Genomic DNA, 27831 nt, shown 5'->3' on the forward strand with positions numbered 1-27831 from the left:
GAACGAGAGCTATGACGTTCTATTACTTGAAAGTGATGAACCTACGACTTACAAACAAGCTATGACGAGCCCTAGCTCCAAGCAATGGCAAGAAGCCATGCAATCTGAATTAGACTCCATGTCTGAAAACCAAGTATGGGATTTGGTCGATTTGCCAGATGGCTACCAAGCCATTGGAAGCAAATGGGTTTTCAAACTGAAAAAGGACAAAGATGGGAAACTTGAAGTTTTCAAAGCTAGATTGGTTGCAAAAGGTTACAGGAAAGTCCACGGTGTGGATTACGATGAAACCTTTTCACCAGTTGCAATGCTAAAGTCTATTCGGATAATGTTATCAATCGCTGCATATTACAATTACGAAATATGGCAGATGGATGTCAAAACTGCTTTCTTAAACGGCGTTTTAACAGAAACTGTGTTTATGACACAGCCTGAAGGTTTTGAGGATCCAAAGAATGCTAAAAAGGTATGCAAGCTAAAGAAGTCAATCTACGGATTGAAGCAGGCATCCAGGAGCTGGAATATACGTTTTGATGAAGCAGTCAGTGACTTTGGTTTCATCAAGAACGCAGATGAATCTTGTGTATACAAGAAGGTCAGTGGGAGCAAGATTTCTTTCCTAGTATTATATGTCGACGACATATTACTTATCGGAAATGACATTCCTATGTTGAACTCTGTCAAGATTTGGCTTGGGAAATGTTTTTCGATGAAAGATCTAGGAGAAGCACAGTACATATTGGGCATCAAGATTTACAGAGATAGATCTAAAAGGATGATTGGACTTATTCAAAGCACTTATATTAATAAGGTGCTTGATAGGTTCAAGATGGCGGACTCCAAGCGAGGCTACCTACCCATGTCTCATGGAATGACTCTAAGCAAGAATCGGTGCCCAAAAACACTTGATGAGCGTAGACGAATGAATGGGATTCCATATGCATCATTGATTGGTTCAATAATGTATGCTATGATATGTACACGCCCGGATGTTGCGTACGCACTCAGTGCTACGAGCAGATACCAGTCAGACCCAGGAGAGGCGCATTGGACTGCTGCCAAGAATATTCTGAAGTACCTAAAAAGGCACAAAGATGACTTCCTGGTCTATGGTGGAGATGATGAATTAATTGTTAAAGGCTATACGGACGCAAGTTTCCAAACCGACAAAGATGATTTCAGATCACAGTCTGGGTTTGTCTTCTACCTCAACGGAGGAGCAGTAAGCTGGAAAAGTGCTAAGCAAAGCACCATTGCGGATTCTACAACTGAAGCGGAGTACATTGCTGCACATGAAGCAGCAAAGGAAGCTATATGGCTAAGGAAGTTCATAGGTGAACTTGGTGTAGTCCCCTCCATTAAAGGACCAATAGCCCTATATTGTGATAATAACGGAGCTATTGCACAGGCAAAGGAGCCTAGACACCACCAGAGAGTCAAGCATGTACTTCGTAGATTTCACCTTCTACGAGAGTTCGTTGAAAGAAAAGAAGTCGAGATAAACAAGATCGGAACTGATGACAACATATCAGATCCATTGACTAAACCTCTGCCGCAGGCGAAGCACAACTCGCACACTGCAGCTATGGGAATCAAGCATATTGGAGAATGGCTTTGATGACCCTGTTTAATGTTTTAAAGTTTTAGAGTTTAAATCTTTGTAAAACATTATTGGTTAATCATTCACAATAAATGAAAAGAATTCATTTTTCCATTTAATTTGTGGTTTATTAAATGATGAGTCCCTTCAATTTGACGATATATTCAAGATAGACTGTCAGGACCAGTCCTGTGACTAAGAAATGTCTATCAAGTGAACTTGAATGTCAAAGGTTGAAAATGGTCCCTAGTCGGAGTTTTCTATAAAATTGGACGCATAGAAAACGTTAGACGACTAGAATGCAAGATGACTAGTAGTTCTGTTTCTTGAACTATGTGGACATGGCAATGTCATAATCATTTGCATAGATACTTACTTTGGGAAGACTAGTATCGGACAAGACCTATGAAACTTTACTGTAAGAGATGAAAATCTGTCATAAGTAAATTTCATTAAAATTATTAGACACTAAATCCTCAATACCTGAGTGATTTGAGATTACTTGTTTGAGAACTGGTTGCTTTGACGTTGACCAACCGTCGCACCGTTAAAGGAGGCTATAAAGGCAACGCTCAGGTAATCACCTATCAAACGAAGTCTAATCTCAAGATCGCAAGATTGGGATTGTCCTCCCATAAATCGGGATGAGATGCTTAAAAGTTGTACAAGGCCACTCGGAGAGCTAGAAACTGTGAAATGCATGGCCGTGCTCGGATGAATCATAGGTTATGATTATCTGTTTATTTGATCAGTTGAACTCTGAAACCGAGAAACACCTCTGGACATAATAAGGATGACAACTCTTACCTTATGTTCAAGAGCAAGCATCGAGCGACAAAGGAATTAGGAAATGCACACTTGTCCCTAAGGACAAGTGGGAGACTGAAGGAAATAATGCCCTTGGTCCAAGTATGCATTCAATGTTAAGTCTAATAAATGCGGTTCAGTATTAATTAACAAGTTAATAATTCAGTGAGATCAAGTGAGCTGAATGCCTAGCTAGAGGCCGCTTCAGTTCAAGTGGAATTAATGATATTAATCCACAGCTTACTCTTGACTGAACCCGTAGGGTCACACAAATAGTACGTAAACGGATCAAGTATTTAATGGCATTAAATACTCCATCTATGGATATTCGGAATCGACGGATCTTGGTTTCAGTGGGAGCTGAGATCGTCACAGGCAAGAAATGAATACTCCGGAAACGATGATATTGCCGGAAACGGAAATATGGATCGTATCGGAAATATAAATATTATCCAAGTCGTAGATGTTGCCGGAAACGGAAACATGGTACGCATCGGAAAATATTATCGGAAATGGAAATATTGCCGGAATCGGAAATATTGCCGGAAACGGAAATATTGTCAGAATCGGAAATATTATCGGAATCGGAAAATAATTCCGGAAACGGAAATATTAAATATTTGTTCGAAACGGAAATTGATTCCGGAATAGGAAATATTGAATATTGTTCGTATCGGAAATGAATTCCGGAATCGGGAAATTAATCGGAAGCGTATCGTACGAATTAGCATCGGACGAGGCCTGCCAGACGAAGGCCCAGCACGAAGCCGGGCCATCGCCCAGCAAGCCAGCGCGCCACAAACGCACCAGCCAAGGCTGCGCCAGGCCCACCGCAAGGCAGGCCCAGCGCGCGCCAAGGCTACGGCAGCGTGTGGGCTTGCGGCAGTGGGCTGCGAGCTCGCGGGCTGCGCGCGCGCGTATGGCGCCCCTCGTGGGCTGCTGTGCGTGCGTGTGTGTTTGTGTGCTACTCGAATCCTAAAGCTACCGGGATTTGTCATATGCTTAAATCTAATCCTAAAAGATTTAGTTTATTTAATTAGAGTCCTAGTAGGATTATAATTAAATAAATTAGTATCCTAATAGGATTCCAAATCCTTTTCCATAACTTTATAAATAGGTTCCTAGGGTCACATATTTACATAGAGCATTCAAGTATTCAAAGTGAGTTTTTGAGAGCAAAATACAGTCATACAATTGCCTATAAAGTGCCGAAAATTCTAAGTACCTTAAAGGCGATTCTAGTTGGTCAATCTTAAGGCGGATCCGGACGTGCTGTGGACTATCTACGGAGGGACGACACTTAGAGTCCTAAAGACTTGTTCTTGTTCGGTTCGGGCGCAGCTAGGGAGGGCACGCAACAAAGAGTATGCATCTAAACTATGCTAAATGATTATGTGTAAATAATATGTTTTCCTGGCTTTATGGTTTTTCCGCATGATTTATGAATTGTCATATGTATCATAACCTAACACTTTCTTCTACATGATTCTATCTACAGTTTCCACGGATGAATCCCCTGCTAGATAAGGTAAATGCAGAGGGGGTGGTTGGTTATATACTATCTCATACGGTGTTAGCTGAGTGGATGAATGAGAGTGAGTATTGTACCACCATTCTGCCAGAGGTAACCATAAACACCAATATTTAGGCTGATTTCCACACATACACCTCAAATAACATTCTAAGCATCGGTTTACTACTTCTGTTTGTCATCAGTCTCACGATGGTAAGAAGAAGATAGTAAGAACTTTATCCCGTGAAGAGAGAACAACCCTTTCCAAAACTTGCTCAAAAACACAACATCTCTATCACTCACTATACTCTTGGGCCACCCATGGGCTTGAAAACGTTGTCCAAGTAGGCTTGCGCTACTTGTATAGCAGAAAAAGGATGTGCTAGTGCAATAAAATGAGCATACTTTCTCAATCTATCCACTACGACCAAAACTACCTCCTTACCCATGGATTTAGGCAACCTAGTTACAAAGTCCATGGATATATCCAACCACACTTCTTCTGGTATAGGAAGTGGTTGTAATAAACCCGGATATGCAGATGCATCATATTTGGATGCCTGACATGCTACACACTCTCTTACAAACTGCCTCACAGTTTTACTCATGCCTCTCCAGTAAAACACACTCTTCAACCTTGTTAGAGTCAAATCTCTGCCTGAATGACCCCCTTCTAGTGATGAATGCTGCTAGTGAATCAATTTTTCCCTCAATATTGAATCAGGTCCCTGTTAGGTTAAGATACATATGAAAAACATAAATCATGCGGTAAACCTTAATGCCAGGAAACATATTATTTACAGATAATCAGTTAGCATAATTCACATGCATACACTTTGTAGCGTGCCCTCCCTAGCTGCGCCCGAACCAAACAAGAACAAGTCTTTAGGACTCCAAGTGTCGTCCCTCCGTAGATAGTCCACAACACGTCCGGATCCGCCTTAAGATTGACCAACTAGAATCGCCCTTAAGGTACTATAATTTTCGGCTAATATGGGCAAGTAATATGACTGATTTTTCTGCTCAAAAATCACGGCTTTTATTGTATGAATACTTGTTAAAAAACTTGTGTATAAATTTATGACCCTAGGCATATATTTATAGAACAATGGAAAAGGATTTCGAATCCTGTTAGAATACTAATTAATTAATTTGAATCCTTTCAGAACTCTAAATAAATAATTTTATCTTTTAGGATTAGGATTTAATCATAGCACAAATTCCGATAGCTTTAGGATTCGTATAGCACGCACACGAGCACCGCACGAGCATCGCACACCTGCGCGCATGCCTCGCGGCCCACGCTGTGCGCACAGCGCTTTGGCCCAATGCTCGCAGCCCATTAGCTGAGCGCGCGCGCCATGCCAGCTGGGCCTGGCCTTGCGCTGGGCCTGGCGAGGCATTGGCGTGTACTGATGCGTGTGGCTTGCTGGGCGACGGCCTGGCTTCGTGCTGGGCCTTCGTCTTAGCAAGCCTCGTCCGATGCTTATTCGTCGGATACGCTTCCGATTAAATTCCCGATTCCGGAGTTCATTTCCGATACGAACAATATTTAACATTTCCGATTCCGGAATTAATTTCCGTTTCGAACAAATATTTAATATTTCCGTTTCCGGAATTATTTTCCGATTCCGATAATATTTCCGATTCTGACAATATTTCCGTTTCCAGCAATATTTCTTATTCCGGCAATATTTCCATTTCCGATAATATTTTCCGATACGTACCATGTTTCCGTTTCCAGCAACATCTACGACTTGGATAATATTTATATTTCCGATACGATCCATATTTCCGTTTCCGGCAATATCATCGTTTCCGGAGTATTCATTTACTTGCCTTTGACGATCTCAGCTCCCACTGAAACCAAGATCCGTCGATTCCGAATATCCATAGATGGAGTATTTAATGCCATTAAATACTTGATTCGTTTACATACTATTTGTGTGACCCTACGGGTTCAGTCAAGAGTAAGCTGTGGATTAATATCATTAATTCCACTTGAACTGAAGCGGCCTCTAGCTAGGCATTCAGCTCACTTGATCTCACTGAATTATTAACTTGTTTAATTAATACTGAACCGCATTTATTAGACTTAACATTAAATGCATACTTGGACCAAGGGCATTATTTCCTTCAGTCTCCCACTTGTCCTTAGGGACAAGTGTGCATTTCCTAATTCCTTTGTCGCTCGATGCTTGCTCTTGAACATAAGGTAAGAGTTGTCATCCTTATTATGTCCAGAGGTGTTTCTCGGTTTCAGAGTTCAACTGATCAAATAAACAGATAATCATAGCCTATGATTCATCTGAGCACGGCCATGCATTTTACAGTTTCTAGCTCTCCGAGTGGCCTTGTACAACTTTCAGCATCTCATCCCGATTTATGGGAGGACAATCCCAATCTTGCGATCTTGAGATTAGACTTCGTTTGATAGGTGATTACCTGAGGTTGCCTTTATAGTCTCCTTTTACGGTGCGACGGTTGACAACGTCAAAGTAAGCAGTTCTTAAACAAGAAATCTCAAATCACTCAGGTATTTGAGGATTAGTGTCTAATAATTTTAATGAAATTTACTTATGACAGATTTTCATCTCTTACAGTAAAGTTTCATAGGTCTGTCCGATACTAGTCTTCCCAAAGTAAGTATATATGCAAATGATTACGACATTGCCATGTCCACATAGTTCAAGAAACAGAACTACTAGTCATCTTGCATTCTAGTCGTCCAACGTTTTCTATGCGTCCATCTTTATAGAAAACTCCGACCAGGGACCATTTTCAACTTTTGACATTCAAGTTCACTTGATATACATTTCTTAGTCACAGGACTGGTCCTGACAATCTATCTTGAATATATCGTCAAATTGAAGGGACTCATCATTTAATACTAAACCAAGATTAAATGGAATATGAAAATACATTTCATATATGATAAATGTTCAACCCCAATGTTTTACAACCATGGGCCTCAAACCCATCTTTAAAACAGTTCATGGAATTCAAAGCTATGATTGATTTCCATTGCTACAATGTGAGTGTTGCTTCTCACTTGTTGCATAGGTTTAGTTATCATGCTTTGCCAATCTTAATATCCTTTTCATCGAATGTCTTTTCGAGATAGGATGATAAGATCTTTTGAGTGTGTTTAGTTTGTGATCTATTCTTTCTAGCTACAAGAGTGGTTCTACGCATTTTGCAATGAAGAACCATCAAGTCAGCAGACATGTGATCTACCCAAGTTCAATGAAGAACTTCTTTAACATAAACAACCATGTTTAATTGCTTCTTAGGCAATAAGTACTTTTACTTCAACTAAATAGGTTGCTAGTGATGCTTTGTTTGGATTTACTTATCCAAGCAGTTCACAGATATGTGGAAGACTTTCCAGCTGTATCTTAGAACATAGAAATTAATATTTTAATTTCCCACGCAACAACTCATGGTCTCCAATCCATGTTGCCATTTCAAAACACGATGCTCTATAGCTCGTCCTTGCCAATGGTTAACTCCAAAGGGATCATGCTTGATCCTTTGACAGTGTTTATGCGTGTCGCATCAATATTTAGCATATCTTTATTTCCTTGAATCAAGAACTATTCCTGTGTACCTTTTCAAGTACCATAAGTTTTTCTTGATCTCAATCTAGTTGATCTTTACTTAGATCAATAGAGATTGGTATATGTTCGTCATGCCCAAAGTCATACGATACATTTTTGGCGATCCTCATATTATATCATACATGATTAATTCTTTTGCAGAATATATAATTCCCAATTAAATTCTATTCATGTAACTTTAGCTCATCTAGTTTCAACTAAATCCAGCTAAATTCTTTGACATATAATATAGGTTAAGAATCTCACTTAGATTCTTTGATGTTTACTTAGTAAATGCTTATACATAGTTCAAACATTCTTTACTTAGATTTATTCACATGGGTCGAATATCTCCAATGGAGTCTTTCGTGTTTGATTTAGTAAATGCCATTACTTAATCTAAAACAATATTATAAGATCTTTGTAAATAGATCTTAATACCCAGTATGTACTAAGTTTCGTCATGGTACATCATTGATGAATAATTTCAAATCTAAGTCATTAGAATTTGAATGTTATTTCACAATAGAGAGATATGTGTGTGATACACATAGGACCAACTAAGTTTTATGTACTCCCACTAAACTTTTTATATACCTATAAGAATCATGTACATTTTATGAAACTAAAATACTTATTAGCTTCACTAAAATATATCTATAAGAATCATGTACATTTTATGAAACTAAAATACTTATTAGCTTCACTAAAATAAATTTCTAATTCCCAATTGCTTGCTTAAATCTGTACTTAGATTTCATAAGCTAGCTTTCCTTTTCAAGCATTTATTTGGATCCACAAATCCTATGACATACCATGTACATAGTTTATTCCAATATTTGATTGAGGAATTGTTTTGTCATCCAATTTCCATATGTACCAATATGCAATCATTGCTTGATTTATAGACTTGAGCATTACGATTATGCATGAGGTTTCAACACAATCCACGCCGTGAATTTGCTTTTAACCTTTAGCAACTAATCTAGCTTTGTGTGTGAACACAATTTCATGTTTGATGGTTTTTATCCTTAAAACAAACTTGCAACCAATAGGTGTGAAACTATTCTTGCAAATCAACAAAATTTCAATTTTGTCATCAAAACATTGAGTATGTTTTATGGCCTTTAACCATTTAAAACATTTGAGTCTATAAATGGCCTCTAACCATTTTAGGGAATCTCGGTTTCGTCATAGCTTTCTTACAGGTCACAAACTCATCAATATACATGATAATAGTTTGACTGCAAGTTGTAGGTTTCTTCACTATCTAATAGAAGAATCGCATAGCTTCAGTGACCTGAACTCCATGTTTCTTCACTATCTAATAGAAGAATCTCATAGTTTCAGTGATTTGAACTCTATGCCTACTTGGGTATAGAACATCAAACAATAGAATATCAATAGCCACTTGAAAGTCCTTTGAATATTCTTTTCTCCTTGAAGCACTTGTAAAGTCTTCTAAGAGATGTCTATTCTTTAAAGCCACTTCTAAAGTCCTTAAAGAATAAGTGTTCGTCTTTTCTGAAGAACTTCGAAAAGCCTCCGGAGTGTCCGTTTATGTTTGTTGTTCTCCTTGAAGACTTTCGAGGTCTATTTTCTCCCACTTGTCATTTTGAAAACGAATCTCCAAAAGGACATTATTTCGAGCAAACAAACATTATGTTCTCAAAATTCGTGGTAGAAACAATACCCGTGTGTCTCATTTGAATAAATCACAATGAAACATATATCTATACTTGGGCCTTAATTTGTCGAATAACAAACACTAAGCTCCCACTGAGTTTAGGAACTCTTTAGATATATATTATGAAAAGATATTCTGAATTTACTTTTCAATAGTTTTGACGAATTTGGTTTAGTTTGGTGGTAGTTGAGCATTTTATTTTAGAAATTATAGGAAAAGTCTTTATGATTCATCATTGATCGAATCAAGTACTAATTGACTTCGATCATTCCAACTTAGATATTCCATATCTTATGGAGCTAGATCGTGAAATTACAACACACAATCATAGATGATCATATTTGGTCTTAAAGTAATCATCAACATGATCTAATCTAGATCTTTATGATTTCTTGCCAAGTGGTGATTTTATACTTCTGAATCTTTGAATTAGCCAAACAGATTCAAATTTATATCACTTTGAGTAAATAAATCCATATTAACTCAAATCCAGGTGAAATAATAAAGTCATAAAATCTTTCTTTAGCTTTGAACTCTATTGTCTAGGCGTTCTAACAATAGTTCATATCTTTTGTTACTTTCAACAAGTAAGACTAGCTTGTCTTGAATGATCTAGAAATCAATCAACTTTCAAAAGTCCATCGAAATAGAGCTTGTGAATGTTAACTTGTTGATATGGTCTTAGCAACAATGCCAAAGATTAGTGGAACTCAAATCAAGAGATTGATTTGAACCCAGTAAAGTTTTTATTGTTAAAGAGTTGTTTGTTTTAATCAAGCATATTGACTCAACCCGTAATTGACCATTTCATTCAAATAAACAAACAAACATTGTTTTTGTTTTTTCTTGAATGTGAGTCTTTCTGTGTTTGAAAACAGAAATTTAGGTATGCTGATTATGGAACAAAATAGCCATTAAGTTCCAGCCTTTGAAAGGACTTAAAACAAACTAGATGACCCTACAACTAATGTAGCATTGCCATGCTTCATTTCCCACTTGTAGGCCATTAGTGTAGCCTAGATTCCATTGTTTGAGTTATTACCGAAGTAAGAACCTCAAGCGGTATATGATACCAAGGAAGTTTGATTGCTAGGTCACTACTCTTTAAACATAAACTTATAGGTAGAAACGGAATCGTAAATTCCTTTCATTTGTTCCTTGTTTTCCTATTTCTTGTACCCTTTCTTATATTCTTAAGAATTGAATTCTTTAGTGTTGACTTTTATACTTTGTTTAGACATGTCCAATGTCACTCCAACAAGGTTCTTACCATTTAATTTATGTTGAATATTCTGTTTCAACTAGATGATCTTACCAGAAGCTTCTAAAGTTCTCTAAGCATCGATCTATTCGAATGTCTAGGGACTAGACTCATTCGAGAATTAAATGGACAAAGATATTAGGTTGTTAACCATTGGTAAGGCTGAGCGTTTAAACTCAATGATTTATGATCTCAAAACTACATTGTATTTTGAATTCACAAGCACCAATCGGTTTGCCATTCGACTTTGATACTCGAAAACAACCATAAAAGTCGCTATAAGAAACGTACATTTAAATTGCTCATTTTCTCTCATTTCCGTGAATTGTTCTTGGATTCACTACCAATCGAGGAAATTTACTGTTACCTTTCTAAAAGGGTATACTGCAATGCAAGATATTTAATTATAAACAATAATTAAAACATACATTGAAGCATGCAAAGTCTAAACATTTATCATGAGTAATAACTTGAAAATTAAAGCAATCATGCAATTTGAACAAGTCATTAGCATTTTATTCGAATTTATTGTTCCGGCAGGTGTGAATAAAATGATTCCAAGACCCTAAAAACCATTGAAGAATTAAGCACATAATGTATTTTGACTCAATTCTAAAATCTTTTAGGTAAGCAAAAGCCTTTTGCTAATAGTCTAGAAACTACTCTTGGTTGATAGGTGCGTCTAAGAACTTATTAGGTAAACCTATCGATTTTGCCACGACATAAAAGGACTCCTTACTTATATCGTTGAGTTTCACCAAAACTAACATGTACTCACAATTGTTTGTGTACCTTACCCCTTTAGAATCAATAAGTAACACCTCGCTATGGCGGAAAACTATTACTAAGATTGATGTAAAGGTTATCCAAGTAAGTGTTATTTCGGCATGGTACCTTTTAACTCAATTTTTAAGTTTGGAACTTAAGGCTCTTACTATGTTGGTTAGATTTTAAGTGAACTAAAATCCTTAATCGTGCAACATAATCAAGCCACAATCTCATGCATATTTAAGACATATTTAAAAAGAAATAAATAACTTAAAGCATGCATAAGATAAATGTGATCTAGTATGGCCCGACTTCATCTTGAAGCTTCAACTTCAAAGTCCGTCTTGAAAATGGGTTGGAAACTCCGTCTTGAATTTCACCGTGGGAGGCGCCATTTTTTTCAAATAGGATCAGCTATAATTAAACTAATTACAACTATTTGATAGTACGCAGACCATATTTGAATTGAAAAAATAAACTTTGGTGCATTAGACCAATTACATTCAAATTAATGGTACGCAAACCATATTTTCTATCCTATTTGGGCCATACTAGTCACTTCATAACCTGCAAAATAGTACATATACAATATATACCATTCACCCATTCATTATCATGAATGGCCGACATAGCTGGTTAGTAAAACATGTTATGCATCACATAAATATTTGCAGCAGTCAATCAAGGGCACCAATAATCTACCAATTATTCAGTTCTTATTAATTCTAATCAAGTTGTTTAACCTTAAAGGATTTGTAGACCTAATCAAGAGTTTATGACTAAAGGCTCCCACTTAAACCAATAACTTTATATGCTTTACTAATTTTAAACATAAAAATGTATTTCTAGTCTAACCGGAAACATACAAGTTTAATTAAAATTTAAAGCTCATATAAAATTATAATTGAATCCATTCAATTTATTTTCAGTTGAATTTAAGAATTTAAATTAATTTAAGGTTTAATTTTAGTAAAATAATTAGTATAAGTAAAAATTTATAATAATAATAATATTCAAAATTAAAATCCGAGAAAACAATTTAAATTATTAATTTAAAATTAATTAGAATTATTTCCGAACTGAAAATTTCAAATTAAAATTAAAAGGAACCAATTGGGTCAAGACAAGGCCATGGGCTTGCGCCCATACCTCGTCAAGTCCAACAAGCAACAAACCCCTTGTCACTCGATTGATCGTACCGCAAAGCTCAAGCAACAACGCACCAATGCGTCAGGCCCAACGAGCCACGCTTGCGCGCAACCCACTCGCCCATCGCCTTGGCGCGCTGCTGGGCAACGCTTGCTGGACTGGCCAGCCAACGCTGCCCGCGTGCACGTTGTGCTGCGCTTGTCGCTGCCTTGGATGCGTCCTTGGCGTGCTTGCTGGGCGAGGCAACGCACATTGTGGCGCAGCATCCATCGCTGCCACGCGTGCTTGCCTTGCTCGCTGCACTGCTCGCCCATCGCCCCACACGCGTAGCACACAGCCCCTAGGCACCCATTGCCTTGTGCATTCCACGCTCAATGCTCGCTGCATTCGTACCGCATGGGCGACGAGCTCCCTTGCTCGTCGTCGCATGCCCGCACTATACAATACTCCTTAAGGGTAACACGTAGCTTCCTTTGCTTTGTGCGTGCAACTTTTATGAGCGAAATATATAAAAATTAAAACTTTTTAATCTAAAATTAATGACAAATTAATAAATCATATTAATTTCATAATTTTAGGGCGAAAAATCGAAAATTTATTAATCAATTAATTTCCGATTAACATGGATTCAAATCTAGGTCATAAAAATTTAAAATTGATCACAAATTAACAATTTTTATGGTGGTTTTTAATCATAGATACCTAATTAAATCATCAATTATTTATGAAAATCAAATCAATTCTAAATTATTCGAATTTCAACAAATTAATCATAATTACAAATTAGGTTGTATAATTAACAAGTCTAGGCATTCAAATTTGTTAAACATATACAGTAGGTCAATCAAAAATTCAAGATTTATCAACAAGAATCGCAAATATTCAATTTAACATCTTAAATTTACAAACTTTTGCGTTCGAACAACTAAAACCTCCGAAAAGTCATAGTTAGGCTTCGAATTTGGGAATTCTGGGTTCGGCCGAAAAATAGAGTTTTTGTCAAAATTTTAGAATGCCTTTTACATGCGGAATTGACACAAAAATCACTCGATTTGGTTGAGTAACGAATAAACTGCCGAAAAACTACGTACATATAATTAAATAAACGCAATTTGCAATTAATTAACAATTACGAAAATTAATCACCCCTTTTAATTCTTTGCAAATTTGTAAAATTTAACCATGTCATGCAATTTAGATTATGTAAATAATAAGAGGCTCGTGATACCACTGTTAGGTTATGATACATATGAAAAACATAAATCATGCGGAAAACCTTAATGCTAAGAAACATATTATTTACACATAATCAGTTAGCATAATTCAGATGCATACACTTTGTAGCGTGCCCTCCCTAGCTGCGCCCGAACCGAACAAGAACAAGTCTTTAGGACTCCAAGTGTCGTCCCTCCGTAGATAGTCCACAGCACGTCCAGATCCGCCTTAAGATTGACCAACCAGAATCGCCCTTAAGGTACTATAATTTTCGGCTAATATGGGCAAGTAATATGACTGATTTTTCTGCAAAAAAATCACAGCTTTTATTATATGAATACTTGTTAAAAAATTCGTGTAAAAATTTATGACCCTAGGCATATATTTATAGAACCATGGAAAAGGATTTCGAATCCTGTTAGAATACTAATTAATTAATTTGAATCCTTTCAGAACTCTAAATAATTAATTTTATCTTTTAGGATTAGGATTTAATCATAGCACGAATTCCGTTAGCTTTAGGATTTGTATAGCACGCACACGAGCACCGCACAAGAATCGCACGCCTGCGCGCATGCCTCGCGGCCCACGCTGAGTGCACAACGCCTAGGCCCAATGCTCGCAGCCCATTGGCTGAGCACGCGCGCCATGCCTGCTGGGCCTGGCCTTGCGCTGGGCCTGGCGAGGCTTTGGCGTGTGCTGATGCGTGTGGCTTGCTGGGCGACGGCCTGGCTTCTTGTTGGGCCTTCGTCTTAGCAAGCCTCGTCCGATGCTTATTCGTACGATACGCTTCCGATTAAATTCCCGATTCCGGAATTCATTTCGATAACGAAAAATATTTAACATTTCCGATTCCAGAATTAATTTCCGTTTCGAACAAATATTTAATATTTCCGTTTCCCGAATTATTTTCTGATTCCAATAATATTTCCGATTCTGACAATATTTCCGTTTCCGGCAATATTTCCGATTCCGGAAATATTTCCATTTCCGATAATATTTTCCGATACGTACCATGTTTCCGTTTCCGGCAACATCTACGACTTGGATAATATTTATATTTCCGATACGATCCATATTTCCGTTTCCAGCAATATCATCGTTTTCGGAGTATTCATTTACTTGCCTTTGACGATCTCAGCTCCCACTGAAACCAAGATCCGTCGATTCCGAATATCCATAGATGGAGTATTTAATGCCATTAAATACTTGATCCGTTTACGTACTATTTGTGTGACCCTACGGGTTCAGTCAAGAGTAAGCTGTGGATTAATATCATTAATTCCACTTGAACTGAAGCAGCCTCTAGCTAGGCATTCAGCTCACTTGATCTCACTGAATTATTAACTTGTTTAATTAATACTGAACTGCATTTATTAGACTTAACATTAAATGCATACTTGGACCAAGGGCATTATTTCCTTGAGTCCCACTACTATTCTTCCCTTCTTCCTTAATAATCCACCCCTGAGCTCGAAAGTAGGATGATTGTTACCCTGTTGTAGTTGTTCTAGAATATCTTTAAAACTATCATATGTTAGATAACTGGCCTTAATACAATCTCCCAAATCATAAGAGATTAAAGACATTGTCATATACAAAATTTCTGCTCCGTGTACCCTTGATAATGCATCAGCAACCACATTCTCCTGTCCACTTCGATACTGAATTTTATAATCAAACCCCGTCAATTTTGAAAGCCAAAATTGTTGGAAAGGAGTTGATATCTTTTGTTGTAGTAACCATTTCAAACTCTTCTGATGTGTCTTTATGATAAAATGATTACTAGTCAAGTACTGTTCCCATTTTTGCACAGCAAATACTATAGCAAGAAGTTCCTTCTCGTATATAGATAGTTTCTGCCACCTTGGACCCAAGGTTCTGCTAATAAAAGCTAAAGGATATCCTGCTTGCATCAAAACAACTCCTATTCCCAAGTTGGAAGCATCAGTCTCTATTAAGCTATGAACTCTTTTGAGAAATCGAGAACTGCCAGAACTAGAGTTGTTACCACAGCCTTCTTCAATGCTTCAAAGGCACTTTGAGCTTCATTACTCCACACAAACCCTCCTTTCTTCAATAACTCGTGCAGAGGTTTGCAAATGATAGCGTAACCTTGTACAAACTTCTTGTAGTAACTAGTAAGTCCCAAAAAGCTTTTGAGTTCCTTTACTGTTTTAGGTACCGGCCACTTTACAACGGCCTCCACTCTCTTAGGATCGATTTCAACCCCTGCAGCTGATATGAAGTGACCAAGGTACTCCACATTTTCCATTGTAAAGCTACATTTGCGTTCCTTCACATACATCTTATTTTGCTTCATGAGCTCAAATACTTCATGCAAATGCTCCCAATGTTCCGTTTTGGTTTTGCTGTACACCAAAATGTCATCAAAGAAGACAAGAACACACTTCCTTAGAAGTGGTTTGAGCACTTTAATTTGTTCATCCAACTTTGAAATGAGGTTGGTGCATTAGTTAAGCCAAAAGGCATAACTAAAAACTCAAAGTGTCCCGTGTGATTTTAAAAGCAGTCTTAAACACATCATGAGGATGTACCCTTAATTGATGATACCAAGATCTTAGGTCAAGCTTGTTAAACACCGTAGCACCTGCTAGCTCATCTATTAACCAGTTGCTGCTCATATTCCTCTATGGTTCCAGGGTCAACACAATCCTACTGTTTTTCAACCAGAAGCAATAATAGGAAGGAAGGTTGTGAAATTTCACAATCAAGCTCAAGTGCAGTATTTGATTAAATGGGTAGGGTATTCTGACAGTGAAGGAACTTGGGAGAATGCAGCAGAATTCTTGAAGTGAAAATGCTGGTTTTAAGCAGAATTTAGAGGAAGAGGAATTCCAACGAAATTGTTGACCAAACCGGCTCTGATACCAATGTTGCAGGATAAAAAAATCCTACATAATCTGATAGAAACAAGAGAGAGAAGTGGAGAGAATATAGAGAGAGAGAGAAGAAATTCTTATAAGCTGAATGAATAAAATCTATAAATGAGTTTGTACAACTTATTTATAGCTCTCTAATTAGTTGATAACAGCTTAACAACTTCTGCTGAAACAGTTATAACATATTTCTGTTATTTCCCGGATCATCTGCACTTTTCTATGAAGTCGCGCAGAGGAGAGAGAAAAAAATTGCGATTTTTTTGGGCTTAATTACTCAGTTAGTCTTTTGGAGGGAATTTGGAAAAAAATAATTTTTTTACCCTTAATATTGCCACGTGTTAGTTATCGATTGACACATGTCACAGTCAACACCTGAAAGTTAGGTCAACTCCCATAATCTGGCCAAAGGTCCTAGTCAACATTTTATTTTACAATTAAGGTCCTAAATTGTCATTTTCCTTATAAAAAGTCCTTTCCCACATAAACACTTTTATAAAAGACTAATCTCACTCAAGAGTTTGCATGGGTACCTCGATGGACAATATCCTTTCTAGTGACTCGAATTCGAGACCTTGGTTGAGGAGCAAGAAGCCGTTAACCACTCGTGCTAAACCTCAATTGGTTGAATTAAAAAGTTGTGTACTTTTAAAATTACTCCATACCCCGTGGAGGTTTTCTGAATCTATACTGGGTATACCATTAAAATGGTATACTAAGGTCAAAATAGTAACTTCAGTCGGTATATTAAGGGCTAAATGGTAAGTTCAAGTAAAAAATTGAGTCTGGCCCACGAAAAATAACATTTATCTTTGACTTGTGAGTACCAAACTATGTTGTTTGGAACCAAATAAAACTGAAACCACTTTACCAACCTATGTTGTTTGGTGTCGCATGAGAAAATACAACTACTTTTCTTATATCAAACTATGTGATTTGGTACTAAATAAAAATGCAGAATATTAGTATACCATTTCAATGGTATACCCAGTATAGATTAAGACTTCCTCTACCCCGTGTTAGTTTTTTCCTAACAAAAAGAAGGAAAAGAAGAAAGAAAAAGCCGTTTCAGCTTCATTGAGCAGCTGCTTGCAGAGAAAGAAAGGAACTACTGGAGCAGAAGCGACTAAACTCCGAAGCTCCAAAACCCTAACAAATTCCCCCAATTTCTACCGACTCAGGTGCATTTTCATCAAATTCAATCGAATATCTTCAAATTCCATTCTATGAAAAATATTTCGTATTGAGTTTTTGCAAATTTATGCTTCGTAACAGTTACAATCGCCGATAAAAATGACTCAAGATGTGGAGATGCATGATACTCAACCCCTCTCGATTTCTCTCTCCTCTGTTGATCCACCTACTTTGAAGCGTATGAACTAATTTCTACACATTGATTTTGTTTTCTCTTTAATCGGGTTTCCCCCAATTTATAGGGTTTTGTTTGGTGTTGTCGATTGTTCTGAATTTCTGCAATTTTCTCGCAGATTTGAAGGAGATTGCGTCGCTCTTGGAAACGGGTTCTTATACTAAGGAAGCCCGTCGGATTTCTCGTGCTATTCGCCTTACCTTTGCTGTTCGTCGTAAGCTTACGGCCCGTGTGCTCCATTTCTTCCTTGATTATGCTCTTACACCGGGTTCCGAAGCTCATGGGAAAATCTCCGCATTTCTTCCCAAGGTAGCATATTTTGATTGATTTGTGTGTTAAATAACATGATTTTACTCTTGATTATGCTTTTGGTTCGAAGTTCATTTTTGTGTGTTTATGGTTTGTAGAAGTGTTGTTTGAAAATTGTGAACTTTAACATAAAGGGTATATATTTCCTGATGTACTTATTGTATTGCGTATCAGATGAAGAGGGAAACAGTAATTGGGTTCTTATATGTAATTGGTTCTAGGATTTGACAAATTGAATTCCGAAAAAGTAAAAACAAAGGAGCTAGAGTACATAGCAGAGTAGAACGAGGTTAATTCTTTGCCTGCAGAAGGTATTGTTTATGACTTATGTTGTTGTGGTCTCACTCGTATCCAATGACTACTTAAGGGCCGAGCCACTCTTGAACTAAAATAACCCCCCTCCCCGCTTAAAAAAAGACAAAAGAGAAACTCCAGCTCACCAAATTTGATGTTAACCATTAGATCTTTAGGCACGAACATCTGGGGCAAAAATAGTTTTCGTCGTTTTGGTGAGTTAAAACTATGGACAAGTTCTACTTTTCACAAAGTTTCCTACGTTTTTCTATGCTGGTTGCTTCACATTAGCTTGCACTTCCTACTGTTACTGAAGTTTTGCTTCATGAATTGACGAGTTTGTTTTGCACCTTCTCTCCCGTCTTCATTTCCGGGAACTGTGTTTCATCTCAAATTAGTAGTCATAGCTAATATGGAAAGTAACCTAGCACATTCCTGACAAGGGGTTAGCTGATCCTTTCAAGTGAAGCTTCCTGAACATTGTTTCAGATATTTTTGGCTTTGCTTTATTGGTAGCAAAACATTGATATAGTGGCTAGGCTACCATGAATATGCATCATGATGCTAATGCCTACGGTACAGTAAAGTAAACTAGTATATTGCCATCACATACTTTTACTTTACCTTGGACCCCGTAGCTTTTGGTCACTTCCTTTTACCCTCTATGTTGAAAACAAGACGAAGGTGGTCAAATGACAAGTATAATTTAACTATGTGGCTAAACCTTGGGTGTTGTAGAAGCAAATATAAATTACGTAGTTGTTACTCACTGTTATTGAAATAGGAATGCATTTGGGAATATGGACGAGGCTTTTTGAACGGGTTGAGCGGTTGATCTAGACATGATTTCAACTGTGTTCTAGGCCAGTTACTTAGTGTTTTGAGCTGAAATAGTCTTACTCTTGTGTGATTACGGGTCTTTCCAAGAATGTGGTACAAAATTCATCTAGGTTCACCTCCCCCCCCCCCCCCCCCCCCTCCCCCCTACCTCTTTGGTTTCCCGGCTTTCCCCCTTGGGGTTTGGGTGGGGGGGGGGGTGAGACTTGGGACTGATAAATTAAGAGTTCAAGTCACTTCATCTGTATTCAGGTTGCATTCTTTATTTGGTTTGCTGGTTTGGGCCTTTCTACATGTTCAAGATATCTGTGTGTTTGGAGCTTATGATATATATGGAAGGTTTCTAGTTAGTGCTGTTCGGCGTAAGATGGGAATATCCGAATAGCATTGGGGCAATGTAATCTACACTTTTCCTTTTAAAGTATGCTAGCGGCAAGTCCGAGGACATGTTTTAAGGAACATCCATCCATACAGGATCTTAGGCAGAAAATGTAAGAGCTCTTATGATACAGATGTACATGCCAACTTGCCAAGTAGTCATGGTTAATATGAAAACAGAACCAAAAAAATTTATAAACGAAGATGGAAGGGTTATCTGTGGTATTCTTCAAAGTAAAACTTCTTTGGCATTGTTTAAGATATTTTTGGCTCATGTTCTTATCTGATGATTGTTTGTTTGTAGCAAAACAGAAGGGTCTTGGTGTGATTATGATTGATCTAGAGAAGTACATAATGTACATTAGGGTTAAAAAAATAATGTTTGGTGGGAGTTCAAAGATTTGAGACCTGTTCTTGGGATGCAGAATCTACCATGAATGTGCATCATGATACGATGGCCTATGATATTGTATAGTAGGCAAGTAGCATCACATTTATCCTAGAAAAATTGCTAGTGTTTGTAATATTATGGGAAACGTTTCCACTATAAAATTTTGTTCTATGTTAGACACTGTAGTTTATGCCACTTCCTTTTACATTTTCATGTAGAAAACTAGGGGAAAGCTGGTATCAGTGACAAGGTTAACTTATAAACGAGGCTAGCTAAACATTGGGAAAGCTAGTTGTGCAGAGAAAGATAAATGAGGGTAATGTTGTTAATGGTTTGCTGAAATATATTGCACCCTTGGGAAAATGGGTAAGCTTGCTGAATGTGTTGGTTAAGGCATTGGTTTTTACTGTGATTTAGGCTTGCTACCTTAGTGTATGCTAAGAAAATGCAAAGAACTGCTTACAAAATATGTCGTCAGGGTTCGTCTTTTCTTTTTTTACCCTTCTATCTGTTTTCCCTTGTGTGTGGGGGGGGGGGGGGGGGGGGCTGATATAATAAGATTTCAAGTCACTTGTTTGGTTGTGTTCGAGTTGCATTCTTAGTTTTCTTTGCTGGTGTGGGACTTGCTACATGCCAGAGATTTGTTGTGGAGTTTATGATATGTCAGGTAGGTTTTTAGTTAGCTATGTTGGGTGTGAATTTACATTTTTCTCGTGATTTTGAGAAGCAGCTAGTCATCAAAATATTACTTGATAGAGAATAGAGAGATGATATCATTGAAGTGGCTCCCCCCACCAAATGAACCTGTCAAAACGGCCTTGAACCTAAAAAAAATCGTGTAGCAGTTGTAGGATCAGTTCATCTTTTCCTGTGGACTTCCAAAAGGGAATCTTATCACTTTAAAATAACTTAGCTGTCGCTTTTATTTTATGTTGCAGACGTGAATGCCGAACTGATGAGATGTGAACATTTGAATATATTGTCAATGCTCAATTTAAACTAAATACAGCGGTATTTAGCACGGGCATGGATAAGATATCAACATGAGCAAATATCACGGGACTTGTACATGAACAAATATGCACAGTTAAACAATCAGAGTTGTACTCATGTCTAGTTTATGCCCTCTGGATGATGTAATCAATGGAGGAGCCAGGAATTTTATGTCTAGTCTCCGCCAATGGCTGTAATTCACCCTTCGTTCAGTAAATTGTTGAATTGGATTATGGGAATGTCATGTTTTTTTATATTCTTTTTTCAAAGCAGTCCTCTTTTCCTCCTAATAATGCCTTCTTGCCAAGTACTTATATCCCTGCATAACCTCTCCGCAAATTTTTCTTTGCTGAAAACCTAAGCCTTTAATGCTGTATTCTACCTCTTTATCAGTCGAGGCTTCGTTTTATGGATCTATATTTTCCTATCCAATTTGTTTAAGTAGCTGATTTCTAATTGTAGTGGAAATCAGAAGGCTGTTCAATAGATAGAGGGTATATCGTGTCTGAAGACTGAGGCTTATGTGTCCTTGCCAGAGTGGGTCCAGTATTCTAAGTTCTATCTGGTGTCTTTTTTAGTCAGCATGGATATGGTCTGGATCAACATGGTGGAGTTAACAGAGGTTTACAGTATAATCTTGTTTGAGGATGCAGTTAGCCGCTGCTTAACCCACTCCTTCGTCACCAATGGAGAGAGATAGATAGAGAGAGAGAGAGAGAGAGAGAGAGAGAGAGAGAGAAGCGTACCCTGTTGAAAATTATGGTACATGCAATAAATTATGGTACATGCAATCTGACTTTCTTCAGTGAGTATCCTCTTTCAAATCATCTCACTCCCCAAATATCATTTGTTGTTGGGAGGCACTGAATACGAACGACAACATCAAACTTGCATAACGCATAACCAGGTTGCAGTTTAGAGATAATACCAAGACCAACATCGCATCTTACTCACTCTGCCTCTACATATGTTTTCACATTAGGGCCGGGTGTGAAGATAACGATAGTTGTAATGTGTAACTTGCATAATGCATAAATAGATTGCAGTTTAGAGATAATACCAAGACCGACATGGTGACATCGCTTATTGGCATCTTACTCACTCTGTCTCTATATATTTTTTCACATTAGTGTTGGGTGTGGAGATAACGATAGTTGTTAAATGTGTAACTTGCATAATGCATAACTAGATTGCAGTTTAGAGATAATACCAAGACCGACATCGATTATTGGCATCTTACTCTTTCTGCCTCTATATATGTTTTCACATTAGGGCCGGGTGTGGAGATAACGATAGTTGTTAAATGTGTGAAGAAAATTGTAGTGCTTAGGAAGAGATAGAGAAAGAAATAGTAAAAGTATTGAATTGTAGATAGAAAAAAGGTTGAAGTGATTGAGAGGACTCAGTCATTTTTTTTTAATAATTTTTTACTATAAATAGGTGAGGAAAACTTCTTTGGAACAATCTTAGAAGAAATGTGACTCTTTTAACTTGTATGCAAATTTTAGTTACTTGCATAATGCTGGTTGTAGCTATTGTTTTGTTATTTCAACATGGAAAACACAACTTATTTTCATAACTTTGGTCGTAGGGAGGTGAACATGAGATGGAAGTTGACACTGCAACTTCTGCTGTGCAACCTTCAGGGAAAAGTACTTTACCGGAACTGGAAATCTTCTGCTACTTGATTGTCTTGTTGTTTCTGATTGATCAGAAGCTGCACAATGAGGTGTGTTTTGTTTCAAGGTACCATTATTCACGTTCATTGTCATATATGTTTCAAGCTAACTCTGAAAATTGTCAGGCTAAAGCTTGTGCTTCTGCAAGCATTGCTCGTTTGAAATCATTGAAAAGAAGGGTTGCTGATGTTCTGGCTTCAAAATTGTATTCCTTCTATTCACTGAGTTATGAACTTACTGGTGATCTTGCTGAAATCCGTGGGTAGGTTTAGAATTTCTGTTTATCTTTCACAATATCAATTTCTCTTCATTGCTTGTATGGAAAAGATTCATAACCATACGCAGTCCTGAAATTTGGATCACAAAGTTATTGATTTCATGGTACATCTGGTTTAGTCCTTTAAGCTAATACTTTTCTCTTCCAGTGAACTCCTTACCTTGCATCGGTTGACGACCTTGCACCACGATGAGCTTGGTCAGGTTTGTATGCTGTCAATGAAAAATATTCTTTTAACGTTTTTGATATATCATATGTTTTCAGGTGTTTACCTGTCTAGTTCTGTATGCTGAGAGTTTAACTTAATTTTGCAGGAAACACTTCTAAATTTGCTGCTTCGCAATTACCTCCATTACAACTTGTATGACCAGGCTGAAAAGCTGAGATCCAAGGCACCTAGTTTCGGGGCCCATTCCAACCAGCAGGTATTCTCTATCATCTATAATTCTAGCAATGTTTTCCTCTGATTTAGTATACACTAATGTGGTATAGCAGCATTTGCAAAATGAGAACTGTGATCCTTGGGCATTGTATTACAGTTTGCACCTTATGTACTAATTCTATGGAAGTTAGATTAAATAGTGTCATCTCAATTTGGTAAAGGTGATGTTGGCAGTTGTTACAGTTAAATAATTTAATCCTAAAATGTTAACCTTGTAGTTTCCCATCCAACAACTTCAATTTAAGCTTTATAGCTGTATAAGACGCTCGAGCTATGTTTGACATTGAAGACTGACTTGTATGCTAGGAGATGGAGGGTTTTTGCATGAAGTTGCTATGAAATCTTTCTGGATATAACATTGCTATTGAGTTTTGACTTTATAACAATAATTTTGCCTAGAGTATCATGCACTGGCCCCGTGTCTTATACATGTCGAAATTCTCCACTAGCTATTTTTGCATGAAGTTGCTCTGAACTCTTTCTTGATATAAAATTGCTAATGAGTTTTGACTTTCTAACAATAATTTTGCCTGGAAAGTTTTCTACATTGTTGTAGTATCATGTACTGGCCTTCTTGTGTCTTAGAAACCACATCTGTTAATCTGTATTAAGACGTACTCTATTATACCAATGTGTTCTGCCAATTTTCATTTGGCTTTCTGGTATGTGGGAAGAGTTGGATTTGAAAACATAGAACTATTGATGTCCCCCAATTTTCCCTGAATCAATTGGTCAAGGTGGAATGGTGGATGTTTCTATATAAAGAGAATTGAGAGGTTCTACTATTTCATCTTGGGCAAATGCTTAATAGTATTCTGTTGGACCCAGCGGGATCCAGATCCGAACCAATTAACGATCAGAGTTGTTATCCGAGTCTGAATCCAACTCCGACTCTGAATTACCTTCCTCCAAGTCTACGTCCGAACCTCCGACCCATCGGACCTCCGAATCCGATTGATTAACAATTCTTTTAAAACAACAACTTGAAACTTATCATTTCAAATTTTCATTAATCGTCAATTTTGAAATATATCTAAAAAGTTTGTATTAACAAAGAACAATCCTATTTCAACTATTTCAACTAAGAGATTATATAAAGATACACATACCCGTCAAAAATACAAATACAAAATAAATAAAAAGAGGCGTGGAATTCAAGAGGCATGCCATCCAAATCTGTATGAGCTTGATCCATTTCAAATTCCGCTCTTTGTCCGCCGTAACTGCAAAGTTCTCGCATCCAATTACAATTCCTTTTCTTCATCTGTTGTTGACTTGTTGTGTAATATTGATTCTTTCTCATCTCCTTCTTTGTCCATAACTGTGTTCGAGTATCTGTCTCTCTCTTTTGGGACTTGGGAGAGAGATAATTCAGATAAAGGAGAGAATAAGAGAAAGGAGATGAAGCAAAGGAAAGATAGGGAAGTATAGGAGAGAGATCGAGAGAGAAGTAAAGTAGAGAGGAGTAGGGAAGTAGCGGCGTGAAAGAGACTAATAGGCTTTAGGCCGTTTGCTCTTTTATCAAATCTATACTATTAATCTATTATTAAAACTCTAAGGCATGGAATGCCATTTCGCCACATGTCGCTTTGTATATAACGATGACATGACGCATCGTCATCTTTAACATGTTATCTCATATATAAGTTTTTTGATCATCAATAAATGTTAGTTATAGATTTCATACATGTGACCTTTCATTTGTTAGTCAGCTATGATAACCATTATGCCACAACTCATTTTGTTGTTTTTTTATACATTCAATATTATATTAACTCAATATAATTAGAAAAATGATCTGAATCATTTCTTAATAGTCTCACATCACTAATTAGTCATTACTTTACGAGTTACTAATCCTTACATGATAAAATTTAGTAAAGCATACTCAAAGCAAGATACATTGTAATGTAACAAATTAAATTAGACTCAAACGAGTTATAATAATCTAATTGATCCATTTTTTTTACTGTCCGGGGCACTAATTAGTTATACTTAAAACCCTAAAAGTAGCAGAATTCTTATATATGGCGGGTCGGACTCGGACTAGATCCGTCGGAGCTGAAACAAGATCCATATCTGATCCATATCCATTCGGACTCGGACTTTTTAAATCGGACTTGGATTCAGACATTTTTCTCTGATTCGGATCGGATTTTTCCCTTCGATTCGGACTCGGGTCGGGTCGGATTCGGATTGAATTGCATTGCCATCCCTAATCATGTTGAAGGAACTGGGTCTGTGCTGAAGTAGGCAGAGACTTTCTGCACTGAGATCTAAGTAAGGTGGAAGCCGCCGGCACGTTGGAGGTGCTTGCTTGCAGCTATTCATAGATCTGAAGTGCTTTTTGTTATGCACCTATCTGGATTATGACCACATCAAGACAATACGGCTAGATTCTGGTTCTCTGATAAACGCCGGGAAAAGTCTTTGTTAGTTTTTGGGACGAGGTTGACTCTGTTTATGCGTTTATATCACGAGTGGAAATATCCATCATCCATGATTCCATGGCTATTTTGGCTCTGTTGGAGAATGCCCCTTAATGTATGGCAAAGGTTGTAAATTCAAACCCTATCCTCCTAGCTAGTTCCGGTGGCATTATAATTTTGTATACAACTTAGGGGAATTCAACTTGAACCCCCAGTGTCACATGTCTCATTCATTCGTTTCAATTTAGACTTCTATATCAAAACTTGATTATTTTGCTTGGGGGTGAAAGTTGTTTGGCATACATGAATGGGGTGTTTTCCAGACTGTTTGTTGTACCTCAGTCTGTTGTGCTGGCCGCATTATCCTGGACCATTTCATGGTTAAAGTGTGGGATAATAGGAATTTGGGAGTTGGAGTAGGTTACAATCTCAATAACGTAGTATTTCCTTCCTTCCTGGTCAAGATGCATCAGTTTTATCTATTGCTGTCTCTTTTTCCACTAACTACTGCTTTCTCTCTTCTAAGTACTATTTTTTTATGTGTCTGGTCTATGATTTTTTGTAATCACATTAATTCTTCATTGCAGCATTGTCGACATCTCTTCTATGTTGGAAAGATCCAGACAATTCAGTTGGAGTATACTGATGCAAAAGAGAGCCTTCTTCAGGCTGCTAGGAAAGCACCTATTGCAGCCCGTGGCTTCAGGATTCAGTGCAATAAATGGGCTGTGATAGTGCGATTACTGCTAGGGGAAATACCTGAAAGAACAATGTTTATGCAGAAAGGCATGGAGAAGGCCTTGCGTCCGTACTTTGAGCTGACGAATGTATGGGTTCATGAATATGATGATATCTTTTGCAGCAGTTGTTCGCATCGTCTTACAAATTGAATTTATATTCTGTCAATTTTGATTTAATGCTGATAATTTAGTTTTCATGATGGGTTTGTAGGCTGTTCGAATTGGTGACTTGGAGCTGTTCAGAGGAGTTACTGAAAAGTTTTCTTCTACTTTTGATAAGGATCGCACTCACAATTTAATTGTCCGCTTGCGGCACAATGTCATTAGGACTGGACTGAGAAACATAAGCATCTCTTATTCCCGCATCTCACTTTCCGATGTTGCTAAGAAGTTGAGATTGGATTCTCCCAACCCTGTTGCCGATGCTGAAAGCATTGTGGCCAAGGCTATTCGTGATGGTGCAATAGATGCCACATTGGATCATGGAAATGGGTGGATGCTATCAAAGGAGACTGGTGACATCTACTCAACAACCGAGCCACAGTCAGCCTTTGATTCTAGAATTGCTTTCTGTCTGAACATGCATAACGAGGCAGTACGGGCTCTACGGTACCCACCTAACTCGCACAAGGAAAAGGAAAGCGCTGAGAAGAGGAGGGAAAGGCAGCAGCAAGAGCAAGAACTTGCAAAACACATTGCTGAGGAAGAAGATGATGATTTTTGATGAAATTCACAATCTATGGTGGCCTTTGCTTTTCCATGTTCATGTCGATCCCTCAGGAAGCCCTTTTGAGTTCTACCCTTTATTTTTCTGAGATGATCATGATCAAAGTCTAGGTATTAAGATTTTCTTGCACTTCAAAAATTTTAGCCAACGGCTTTAGTTGCTGCGCGCAGTTTGCTCATGTTCGTAATACTTTTTAGTTTATCCATTCATCAAGAATTATGGATCTGATATCAGAGTATCTGTACCTGAATCATGTTCAACAAATATTCATACTATTTTCTTTAGGGCCTAATACTTTCCCTAGTTTTTTTTTTTTTTGGAAAATCTTATTACTAAACATATGTCTTTAAGTTTGATGAAAGTCCTTTCTTCTCTTGGTTATCACGACAATTAGAGAATATGCTTTATCTTTGTCATGTGTACCATACCAATGGTGGGTTTGTTATGTTTGGCCATTGCATGCTTTG

At 37.5% G+C, this 27831-nt stretch overlaps 1 protein-coding gene across 1 annotated transcript; it reads left to right on the top strand.

Annotated features, from left to right (window-relative positions):
• The first annotated feature begins 17521 nt into the window (after positions 1 to 17521).
• Positions 17522 to 27754, top strand: LOC110774869 (probable 26S proteasome non-ATPase regulatory subunit 3). Its single transcript, XM_021979461.2, has 9 exons — positions 17522 to 17680; positions 17775 to 17871; positions 17987 to 18177; positions 22662 to 22799; positions 22875 to 23011; positions 23175 to 23229; positions 23341 to 23451; positions 26485 to 26724; positions 26849 to 27754. Exons 2-9 carry the CDS (start codon positions 17793 to 17795, stop codon positions 27359 to 27361), a joined length of 1464 nt encoding a protein of 487 aa, XP_021835153.1. The 5' UTR covers positions 17522 to 17680; positions 17775 to 17792; the 3' UTR covers positions 27362 to 27754.
• Positions 27755 to 27831: the final 77 nt, after the last annotated feature.

The sequence above is a fragment of the Spinacia oleracea genome, chromosome 6 (assembly GCF_020520425.1).
Source record: "Spinacia oleracea cultivar Varoflay chromosome 6, BTI_SOV_V1, whole genome shotgun sequence".
In the NCBI taxonomy this organism is placed as follows: domain Eukaryota; kingdom Viridiplantae; phylum Streptophyta; class Magnoliopsida; order Caryophyllales; family Amaranthaceae; genus Spinacia; species Spinacia oleracea.

Excerpts from the sequence above, each read along its gene's own strand:
- LOC110774869 (XM_021979461.2), top strand. The coding sequence starts at position 17,793 with ATGACTCAAGATGTGGAGATGCATGATACTCAACCCCTCTCGATTTCT. Across the intron at positions 18,178-22,661 it reads TCTCCGCATTTCTTCCCAAG|GGAGGTGAACATGAGATGGA; the intron begins GTAGCATATTTT and ends CTTTGGTCGTAG. Across the intron at positions 22,800-22,874 it reads ATCAGAAGCTGCACAATGAG|GCTAAAGCTTGTGCTTCTGC; the intron begins GTGTGTTTTGTT and ends GAAAATTGTCAG.